General features: G+C 38.1%; 1 protein-coding gene across 4 annotated transcripts in view; it reads right to left on the reverse strand.

Moving 5' to 3' along the window:
- Nucleotides 1-240: 240 nt before the first annotated feature.
- The window catches only part of MAEA (macrophage erythroblast attacher, E3 ubiquitin ligase), a 50,162-nt gene continuing 38,379 nt past the window's right edge, over nt 241-12,023 (reverse strand). For all 4 annotated transcript variants that reach the window (XM_027736603.2, XM_027736600.2, XM_027736599.2 and 1 more), the window contains 4 exons: nt 5,903-6,011; nt 2,715-2,848; nt 1,888-2,083; nt 241-1,501 (listed from right to left, as the gene is read on the reverse strand). In XM_027736603.2, the coding sequence (XP_027592404.1) occupies nt 1,406-1,501; nt 1,888-2,083; nt 2,715-2,848; nt 5,903-6,011 (535 nt within the window). In that variant the 3' untranslated portion in view covers nt 241-1,405. The remainder of the gene's footprint in view (nt 1,502-1,887; nt 2,084-2,714; nt 2,849-5,902; nt 6,012-12,023) is intronic.

Raw genomic sequence — 12,023 nt, forward strand, 5'->3', positions numbered from 1 at the left:
TCATACATGAAAAGTTTAAACCAAAAATAGTTATTTGACTGAAATGCTCTGAAGAACAACATTTATGGTTATTGTATGGCCCTTTTTTTGTTTGTTTGGTTGTTTGTGTTGTGTTTTTGTTTTGTTTTTTTACTCTTGCAGAACACTGAAAATCAACACCGGGGAGTTGCACTCCTTTTAAGAGAGGCCCCTGTAAGAGAGATAATTTCTTGTACATTTAAACACAAAACAGCTTTCTAATTTTATATAATCAAGAAATGGAAAACAATTTTTATTAACATGTTTTACATTTACAATCTTTTATTAGCTAATCAACATCAACATGCAAAAATAAGCGCTAAATACAAACCTCTACAATATGGTTTTGTTTAAACTACAATGGTTTAATTCTTTTGAAAAGTTGTAAGGATGTGTTCTGCAGTTGTTAAAATTGAACTATTAGTTTCAGTAATGAATACTATTTAGACCCTAAAATTATGTAATCATCCTGCAAGGCATCTTCAGAAACTTCGCCCAACACTTAAGAATACCAGCTCATTGTCATGTGAGTACATTCTCAAAGCAAGAAATAAGGCAGTAGCACTAATGATTTCATATTGAACCCTATGCACATAACTAATAACTTTAGAAGGACTTTAACACTATGGTAGACTGGAAAAAGAACATTTAAACAAGCATTGGATTTTGCCTGAAATGTTCTCAGTTCCTCTTGATACTTATGCAACCTCCTTAAAATATTTGGGTTTGGAAAAAGACTTCATACTCCTTCAAACCAGTCCCTAATTGATCCTCCAGAGAAGCCAGTCTTGTGTCAAAGATATCAAAAATATCTTCCCACGGAAATAAGTTACATCATTCATGTTCAGGATTACTTCACGAGAGGATCATAAAGAAGGCAAAGAGGAGCTTAAAGGAGAACATGTTGGTAGTACTGAGATCTTTGATAACAAAAGGGTCTTGGACAATTGTGAAAAAGAGGGAAGAAAAATGGATTTCATTTCAAATCTGTTGTAACTTTTCCCCCAGTGCAAGTGTCCATCTTTAAAGAAAGTTATCCTTTAAAAGATGAAAGTACTTTTGAGAAGAGTCCAATTTTTGACCTTATGTTACAAAACCTTAACAATCAAAATTTGTTTGTTTTTTTTAATTCAAGTACAAACTTAAGTCATAATTCCTCTCTTCTTTTTTTTTTTTTCTTTCCTTTTTTTTTTTTAACTTTTTAAAGAGTGTTTATTGTTGCTCATTGATCTTTGGTCGCAAGAAACAACAATGCCACCGACAGGTCTGCTCCCCAAGGTGGCAGGTTTTGCTTCTTTGCCACACATTAAGGCCCCCCCCTTTACGGGGTATGCCAAGATACACTGTGTCAAAATTCCAGCGGCACTTCATCGTGTGTTTTATGGGCCTACATGATGTAGACTTTCTCAGCTTGTGAGAAGTTGAAGACTTCTTTGGTTCTTGGGCAAATTACTTTGTCATCTTGACGAATAGAAAGCAGAGACTGAAAAAGAGCGAAACCAGAAGATAATATTCACAATAGTAACTCACAGCATTATTGAACTGTTTAGGAAATAAACTTCCTTTAATTTAAAAAAACGTTGCGATCTGCAGTCAAAGTATCTTTGCCCCAAATGTTACTTATTCTACATTATCATTCTCCAGGGGGAAAGATTTCCAATGCCATCTGATTTCATGTTATACATTCATATAGTCAGGCATCAGCTTCTTTAAGACCAACTTAAGCAGCTAAACAAACAGTGCTTAAGAAATTACCACAAAAAGTATTTTCCTAGCTTCCTGACAGCTACAAGCTCCTAGTTTGACCTAGATAGTTATCATAACCACTGCTATTTTAGACCTCAGTAAGTCATCCATTCCAACACTTACATTGTATCCATAGACATATCCATTTGGTAACATCATAGGAGGATTATTTTCGTTCATTACATCGCCCGAAATCTTGCAGACTAGTCGGGAGTTGGCACAATGTGCCATAGGCAGAGGCTGAGCCAGCTTGTTCAGGGATTTGCTACACACAGGGCAGTCGGGGTTTTTTGAGCTCCCATCCTCTTTATAACACTGTCTGTTAGCAGCAAGTTAGGGAACAGTTGCCAGAATGGAAAGACAATTAGTTTCCCAATGTATGTCACTGAAAGATCATCAGCTGTGCCAGTAGAGCCCAGGTCACAGGATGCACAGGACCATTTAACTCGAGTTAAAATGTGTCCATGTAAGAGTCAAGGGTTTGCTTTGTTTCAAGGAACACCAGCACCCCAGCAGCACCAGTCCTTCTCCAAAACACCATAGTGTGCAGCAAACTCAACAAAGTTTCAAAAGATGCAGAATATATTTGAATATTCACATAAAACCAGGCCAGTAAATTTGTGTGTAAGTGCATAAAACCAGTAATTGTGACCCAGCTTACTAACTTTTCCAGGCATGTTCACCAACTTAAGGCCCATGCAAAGACAGCCTAGTACCCAAACACAACACAGATTTGACCTTAAAATACTTGTTTGGGCGTGCCTTTTTTTTAATAAACCATTAACATCTCCCCTTAATTTAAGAGACCAATTTATACTGCATTTAAACAACTAATGAGCAAAAATATGTGTCACATTTCTTATTTGAGCTCTCTGAAAAGCATCCATAGGACAAAACAACCCCAAAAGGCTTTTTTTCCACTCGCCAGTAGTATCTGCATTAAAGGATACGGTGTTTTTATAGCTGAAAGGCCTGCCTGGAGTGTTATAGTAAAAACAGAATTGTTTCCCAGCTGATGTAGTCTGTAGTTATCATATCTAAACTGTTGGATCAGCATTCTCCATCGAGCAGGGTCCAAGAGATCCTGTTGAAAAACAACACAACTATAAGTTGTTTTCAATTTAATTGTCCCGGGGGGGGGGGCAAAAGCCTGGGAGTGACAAATTGTGCAAAACTCACTAGACCAAACCCACCACAAAGCAGAAGTGTACATATTAATGCAGAGAGTGGATGTACTTGTTCAGAAAGTACCTTTTAACACCACTTTAGTAAATCAAGTATGACTTAGAATAGCTGGTGCAATATTCCATCTCCATCGTCTACCAAATGTTCTAATTAAGGTATGTAAATCCTGGTGAGGTTACTTCCTGCCTTTAGTTTCCTAGAATGCTGGACTACTTAGGAAGCAACATTAGTACTGTGTGGAAATGTTCCACATATATAATGTCTACAGAATTTCGTAACAAGATTTCAATTTGAAGAGCTGGCACAGCTCCAGGTTAGAGAAAGCTTACATAAGTACACATTTAAAGGCAAAATTCTTTAATGCTGGTTACCTAAAAGACAGGGAACAGTAGTTAAAGGGATGTTTTTTTTCCACAGAAATGAAAACTAAACCCACAGGTCAAGAATATATTGAACCCTAAAAGTAATGCTCTGAGAGACTCATGTAAGAAGTGAAGACCCTTTGAAAATATACTTGTTATCTACATAGGCAAAGACCTAAATTATTCTGCTACCACCCCTTCCCCTTTGCACTCATAACCTGCATTTTGGTTTATTTACCTTTACATAGTATTCATCATACAGATCATATATGTACATATATATGTTAGCATATATTATATTTATCATATTGCCATCTGTGCGTGCTACACTTTGAGACAACCCGACGAAACAACCTGGGGAGACCTTACAGCACCTTCCAGTCCCTAAAGGGGCTACAAGAGATCTGAAGAGGGACTTTTGACAGGGGCATGGAGTGACATGACAAGGGGGAATGGCTTTAAACTAAAAGAGGGCAGGTTAGATGAGATATTAGGAAGAAATTCTTTACTTGAGGGTGGTGAGGCACTGGACCAGGCTGCCCAGGGAAGCCATCCCTGTGCTGGGCACTGGTGAGGCTGCACCTTGAATCCTGTGTGCAGTTTTGGGCCCCTCACTTCGAGAAGAACATTGAGGTGTTGGAGAGTGTCCAGAAGGGCAACGAAGCTGGGGAAGGGTCTGGAGCACAAGTCCTATGAGGAGAGGCTGAGGGAGCTGGGGGTGTTCAGCCTGGAGAAAAGCAGGCTCAGGGGAGACCTTCTCACTCTCTGCAATTCCCTGACAGGAGGTTATAGCCAGGGTTGGTCTTTTCCTCCAGATAACAAGTGACAGGATGAGAGAAAACAGCCTCAAGTTGCACCAGGAGAGGTTTAGGTTGGATATTAGGAAAAAATTCTTCACTTAAAGGGTTGTCAAACATTGAAACAGGCTGCCCAGGGTACTGGTGAAGTCACCATCCCTGGAAGTGTTCAGAAAACATGTATGTTAGCTGAGGATGAGGTTTAGTGATGGTGCTGGGCTGATGGTTGGACTCGATGATCTCAGAGGACTTTTCCAACCTTAACAATTCAGTGATTTGAATGTTCAAGGCCAGGCTGTACTGGGCTCTGAGAAATCTGGTCTAGTGGAAGCCACAGCTATGTAAGCTTCTTCAAAGGGTATCAAAAGAGCACAGCTTGTTTTGCCACAACATTAAATGCTTTCCTTACAGTCCTGAAAGGATAGTAAGCTGGAGAAAGCTGTATTCATTAGTTATAGAAGATGCTTCTTCCCTTGGATGAATGAAAATCAGTTAATTAGAGATATGATCTGACCAACTTTTTCACAGATTTGAAAGTAACTTACTTAAAGCCATTTTAAGAAGCCACTTATGCACTGAATTCCTAGTCAGCAGACTAAAGGTACTTCCAAACAAACATGCACTCTGTGATTCTGTTAGTCTAAGTAATTATTAAAGAATCTAAAACATAACTTCCATAAACTAAGTCAGATCCATAAGTAGTAGGGAATTTCTTCTAATTGTATGGTTGAATGTGAAACCACCTCAGCTTTTCTCTCTCCCTCATCGAAACATTCCACCCAAACAAGCCCTCAGAACAAAATATAGGATTTTTATTTCCTGCCTATTTCTTCCTAGCTACTAAAACAATGATAAGCTCTTACATCCAGTCTTCTAACACAATGATCATTTATGCTTTTAACTCACATCAAATGTATAATGCAAAATACCAGGATCCTTCTAGGACTCTGGGAATAGCAAAGAAATTCACGTTAATTCAGTGGGTTGTTGGTTCCAGAGGTTTTTTTTGTATGTTTTGTTAAACCATTAATTTCATCATCAACTGTTTAAAAAACATGTTTATACTGGCACTGCCACATACTGACTTGGCTTTTCATGGAATTCTTGTCTTGCTCTGCCAGCTCAACTCTTCTCTACCTTCTGCCTCCAGAGCCAAGTTAACAAGAAGCTAATTAGCAGATGACCACAGAACTCAGTCTGTAGAAACAGTATCTACTTATGAATTTTGCTTGATTCAAATTTAGATGCAGCTATTATCACTAATATCTGCATTAATTTGCATAATCCAAATAAATGAACATTTATTTTAAGGATCAAAAATAGTGCTTTCAGATCACTGAAATCATCTTTTCTTTCTTCAGCCCAACCACCGCAACAACAGTAATGTGAGAAGTACAATTAAGAATTGCTGCCGGTGTATTAAGGCCACAGTCTCATATATTGAGCAAAACTGTCTCCTTTTTAAGTTTGTTCTTCCCCATCTTCTGTATCTTGCTGTTTATTTATATATTGTGCTTCCAGCCCCACAGATCTTTAGTGCTGGGTTTGTGGTAAGCCCAGCTGAGTGTGAATCTGTATTACTATTAAAATTCAACTGCAACAACACATCCCAACTGGATTAATGTACAGGCAAGGACTGGCTATTGAAATGGAGAATGATTACAAAGGTGGATTTTAGAAAGTAAAATTAGAACAACATTTATCTTATTATCAATGCATTTTCCTGTAACGAAAAAACCTGCAACATCTGTTTTATTAGTCTGTTGTACCCCTGCATTTCAAACAGGACGTTACCTTATAGGGCGAGATGTGAGTGTCTGAAGGAAAGGCCAACATTCCCATCACTTGTCGAACCTCATCCAGCTGACTTCCCTCAGCCTGACTGAAATGCTTTCTTGCATGTCTGAAATACAGAATTGATACTTCATTAGACAGCTTTGTTTCCAAACCAAGTAAGTTTACATAATTATGTAAGATTTTGGAGAAAAGCCTCTAGATTATGGTTGCAACATATGAGCTCCAAAAGGTGATGGATGCATTTAAAGGGCTTGAAAAAAACACATCCTGCAAATGGCGATGCAAGTATGACTTGAAGAATTAGCATTTTTAGACTGTAATTTCTCAGAAACCAGAATTTCTTACAGTAGCATGAAGTCTTACCTCACCTACAACTAGAACAACTGATCCATGATTATTACAAGAAATGCCTCTTGTCATGCAGGCTCAGTGTACCGCTCAGTGTATTCTTTGCCATACACTCACAAGTGAGATAAATGCAATCTGAAAACCAGCTATCCCAGAACCATTACACATCAAGAGTGTTCAAAAATCTGCCTTGTTTATAAGTGACATTTAGGAGAATGCTTACTTTTGAATAAATGATTTTTTTTTTTGAGGGGGGACATAGGCTAGGAGGCAATATCACTTTCTGTGCAGACTACAAGAAATTGTAGAACAACACCTTGTTAAGAGCAAATTTATTTTTTTTGCCAAGGTAATAAAAAAATAAGTAGAACTTTAATACAAGATTTTGTACTTTAACACATACTGATTTTAAGAGATAAACACAAAGTTGAAAACTTGGATATTTTAAAGAAGTGACAATTACCATAAACATATTTAAATAAAAATTACAAACTTTAATATTTTTCAGGAAATAGTAAGAAACCACAAAATTATTACCAGATTATAAGGATATTCAACTACTTTAAAACCCTGTATGAAAGTCTCCCCTATCTAGTCTACCCAAGATCATTAATTCTCAAGTTGGAGTGTAAGTGAGCAGGAAAACCCTCCAGCTTTTTAACTGGATGGTTAGTTCAGCATTTCTGCTAAAAGCTCCTGTTTTCAGTGGTGCACAGATGTAGCACAGGAGACTGGATATGGCATCAGCATCATATTGAATTTCTGGCATTGCATAAGTGTAGGGAAGTTTTCCCTATGCTGTGTGTTCTGCACAGTTTGTATTACGGGGAAGATACCAAGTCATCTCTCAAGTGCTCTGCTAAGTGTTTGCTCATTTTTAACTTTCAAAGAATCTTGTCAAATTCTATTTAAAGTTTCAAATTTCTTTTAGGAATAGACAGTATTTTCAAATTGCCCATTTCATGGCTTGAATTAAGAAAAAGTAGGTCCATTTTATTTCTTTTCAATTCTGAATTCCACTGACTACTTCATTGAGGTCATCAATACCATGAGAACAGTCTCTTTAGCAGTGTTTCAGTACTCCCACTTCCTCTCCCACCCAAACCAGGAAGCAATGGAAGTTATGTAGGACAGACTGTTTCCACCCAATTTCCTATTTTGGGTGAGTAATTCAGGAATGTAAATATTGTTCCCCAGGTGATGACTTATGAGAGCAGAAGTACAAAACCCATGGCCTGAGAGAAGAGACTCAGCAGCCTGGACACATTGGAAGAAAGGTAAAATAATGGTGCAGAGCTGCAGATGAAAGCAAGAGCTGTTTACAACACAGATTAGGCAAAGCAAAAAATTCAGACCTACCAGTTAAGCTAAATTACTGTGTGTGGCATGCATGAGAGAGAAGAGGGGGAAAAAAATCCTCTTAAAAGAGCCAATCCCTGCCAGGCCATGACAGTTTACTTTCACAGGCAGCAGGTGAACATGTTTGTAGGAAGACACTGAGCTGTGACAGGCAAACTCTGGCCACACTCTCTGTGTGTCTTCAAGAGGAGCCAGAATTAACACGTTTGTGTGTGTACAAAACACAATCACTGTACATTTGTTTGCCGTTCAAATTGGAAGCGTTCAGCAATCTAGAACTTCCATCACTTGCAAATACTGAACACACTGGGATGTGGTGGCCATTTTGGGTTTAGCTAGAATGAATTAGGTTTTCTGAAGTGACCTTCTGTTAGTCTTCATCTCCCGACTTTCCCTTCCTCCTCTGTTCTTTAAAAAAAAAACCAGGAAGTTTTCCCACAAGGCCTGCACACTAATGGCTGAACTCCATCCGCTGGGAGCCAACACAGAGAAAATAAAATGAAGCATGATATCCTTTAAAGGAGAAGCAAGTCCATTAATTCATAGCATTCAAGTCTTTTTTACACTGGGAAGCAAGAAACAGTACTTTGAGTTACTTGTGAATGCACAACATTTAAATAGCACCTTATTTGTCCTCATGCCATTATTCACTCCTTCCCTTGTCATTCAGCTATTCCCATCTCTGTGCAAGTTTCTTTATGCTCTTGGAGGTGTATGTGAACCTTACAATTCTTCTTTGCAATGTTTTTATCACAATTAGCACCCACTAGTCAGTATAGTTAGGGCAGGGGGCTACATTTTCCTAAAAATTCTTTTTTTAAATCCTGACAGCAGACCATCACTGAAGCCACTACCTAAATTCTTGTGATGGACCAAAGTAATAGGCAGAAAATTTTGTTTTTCGAATCCCAGAACAATTCTGTAAACTGTGGGGACAAAGTCCATTTTCTGTCCCTCCAGCCCACACAGGTACAGCTGACATATTGTACTTGGCAAATATTTACTAAGACTTGAAGACTTGCAGTTCACTAAGGGTACATTAAATTGTTACAAAAGGATACACATATGCAATGTACAGCTTATATATCTACATATGCCTGAATATAAAAGTGAACATACTTATGGGGCAGCAGCAATAACTAACACTAGCATACGGTGTTATCAAGAAAGGACCTGTTCTTTCTACTCAGTTTTTTGACCAATGCCTGAATGCCTTTATCTCAGACCCTTATGACAACTAGTGAAATATATACTCAAAGTACTCAAAAGTTTTATTATTACTTTCATATGCCTGTTCAACCCCATCCCACCATAAAAATAAAGGAACAAACTGTTCACTCATCCTTGTGGGAGAGAAGTTGACTGAAGCGATAGACTGTAGCTACTTTCTTTTCAGCTATTCTTATTTACTCCTTTTATCCTCAATATTCCCAGAACAAGAAGTGCACACAGTGTTTTGTTAAGCATTCAGCTAAGAACTTTGTGTATCTCTGGCATCCCATAAGAGCAAAGTAGCAGAATGCTGTCAGATTTCCCAGAATGAATTTAGTGAGAGCTCCAAAAGTGTGAAATTGGTGTCATCAGTCATTCATTGTTACTGTAATAGGTACGAGCTTCACAAAAAAAAACAAACCCTGAAGAGACTGTGGGAGTTAAAGGCTAATGATAATCAAGGAACTTTGTGGTGTACTTAAGCTTAAGAGATTTACTCTTTCTATTCAAGAAAGTTTTTGTGCCTTCTTGAAACTTGCACTTTCAAGGCTACTCTGATAAGGTACCCTTATCAGAGGAAGGTCTATTTGTACTCATATTCTAAAAACCTACACAAATTCAAGCACTTATTAAATAAGATGTATAATTTTAAAGTTCACATCAATTTTAACCTAAAAGCAATGTGCCACTTTAGAGGTTCTCAGCAGGCAGCAAGCAAAGCTTTCAAACTTATTTAAACACCAGCTGCGTTTCAACAAAATGTCAGTTCCCCAAGTTCCACTCATACAGGAAACTCCTTGGTAAACAGCCTCTTTCTTCGCTTTCTAATGGATGCCTGACCTATTTATTGCACCATGGACACAATACTGAAAGAATCCTGCTGCAGGCACTTAACAGAAGCAAGCTAATAAAAGCACAAGTTGCAAGGGTTTGCTAACAGCAACGAGATTTGTGCTGCACCTTCCCCAAATATATTCCCTTATTCATTACTTATGTACTTTGAAACAAGGTAGAATGCAATGGTAAAACCTTACGTTTTCTAGTCACATTATTGAAGGAAAGCATTGAGATGCTTAATTCTGAATGTATAAAATTATCTAAACTCATTCTGTTAAAAAGGAGTGAATTAAGATATAGAAAGAGTAGCTCCTTTTCATTTTACAGTTGGTTATGAAATCAAAGCAGCATTGCCATGACTGGCTAGTTGTAACTGCTGAGTATAAAAGGCATGTCAATCTGGAATTTCAGCAGGTATATGGAATACACATTCACCCCTAACAAGAGTCAATAATGGATGCCTGTTTACCATATGAACAGGAGCTCTAAGTTTTAAACCTCAGAGGCTATGGCAGTACAAGTTATTCCATACCAAGTGTGTCGTGTCCTCTTGAGGGCTGATGACTTTCAGATTTTACCAGTTCTGATGCGGAAAAGGGATCAGAGGGAAACAAATATCCAGTAACAATAAAATACAGAATGACCTTATCTGCTTTATCCCAGTTCTCAGCCTATTTCCTTCTTTCAGCTCTGTACCTGCCCCCTGGTTTCCAAGCTACATAAGGAAGCTGTAGCTCAAAGAAAATAGTTTTTAGAGCATGGACTACTCTTTGTTAAGATGCATGACTGCACATTTGGCAAAGAAACAAACTTAGAGAATAAAGCTAAAGGCACAGTATTCATTTGGTATAATGAGCACCAGGGGCTTCAGAAGACAGATAATGTAGTTGAGTCTCTTTCATCCTTTTCATAAGTACCTGACAATTCCTCAGGACGTAAGAATTCTATCAAAGGGTAAGCGCACATATCTAAATGCTAGCATGCAGGTTTTGTTTATTTTGTCTTTAATTATTAACATTAAAATTAGCTGGAGTTTATCAGATTGCACATTTGCATTGGCGGGGACCAAAGCAATGCCAACTTAGGTGTAAGGAGGGCAAAGTAGGAATGATGAGTTAGCTCCAAGCAAGGAATACATTTTAATGGAATTAGAAATAAAACTTGAAAAGAACCCTAAAACTTTGCCCTGCAGGAGAGCTTCTGCATCTCAGACTTAGGAATATGCCAGAATGCTTTCAGTCTGTGCATATGTTATGATACTTTGTTTTCTGTAACTCTGTGCTCCTCTGACCAAAAAGCAGCTTTGCCACAAATACAAGCTTCCTGCTGGTTTCAATTTCTGGAGTACCTGGTATGGGTTAAAAGGCAGCAAGACTTATAACTTTCTTCACATAAAACTCGTCAGAAGAGTGTTATCATCGGAATGTATCAGCAAAGCTTCAAGGCAGGCCATAAACTTGTCATCATTCCTTAGGTTTAAATATTCTTACAAAACAGAACCTGCTGTGAGTTCTCTCCCCCTTGTCCATGTGTAAGCTCCAGTAGCTCTGCCACCGGCGCTGTACTTTGTGGTGCTGGCAAGATCACTGCTTATCGAATTATCAACACATTCCATTGTCCCAGTATCAAAATTCCACTTATTTCAGCAGAACTGGCTTCCAGTGTTACCCGGGAACGTTATTCCAACACCTTAAGTCAGGACCACTAACTCAGAGGCATAAATTGCTTCACGTGCTGGTGTCATAAAAACTGTTGTGGTTGAAGTCAGGCAGTGCTGAGGTCTGACTCCAGTTCTGTTACTGATTCACACCACATTGAGCAATGTTACTTTCTCACTGTAGTCCCACTGAACTGGTTCAGAAGAGGTGAAAATAAATATTGAGTTGGTTTCTTCATTTGGGGCCAGAGGGAGGGCGTGGGGAAACCCCAGCATAGCTCATCGTTCACCCGTGACAATACAGAACTATAAATTGGGCATCAATACAAAGGGTGAACTTGGCCCACAGCACAACTTACAGAATGAAAAGTTTAATGAAGATAGAAGAGAATGCAGACCAAATTGAAATGTTAAAGCTTTTGATGGAGGTTCACTAAACTTTTAGTATTTTTTGTGAACAAAACTGCAATGAATTCCCATGAGAAGCTAGATGTACCTCTTAAAAATTAGTTAAGGGTAAATATATACATTACACGGTATGCCACCAGAAAATCCATTTGCTTTTTAAAACAGTTTAATTTTCTAAACTTGATTTTGAAGAATAAGATGCACAGTTCCAGTGACAACATTAACTCTTTAAAAAGGCATATCTGTGGAATGACATTTTGCCTTTAAAAAAAAAAAAAATTCAATCCCAGCTTAAAT

The sequence above is a fragment of the Pipra filicauda genome, unplaced genomic scaffold (genome assembly GCF_003945595.2).
Source record: "Pipra filicauda isolate LSUMZ 115617 unplaced genomic scaffold, ASM394559v2 scaffold30_size5312502_pilon, whole genome shotgun sequence".
Classification (NCBI taxonomy): Eukaryota; Metazoa; Chordata; class Aves; order Passeriformes; family Pipridae; genus Pipra; species Pipra filicauda.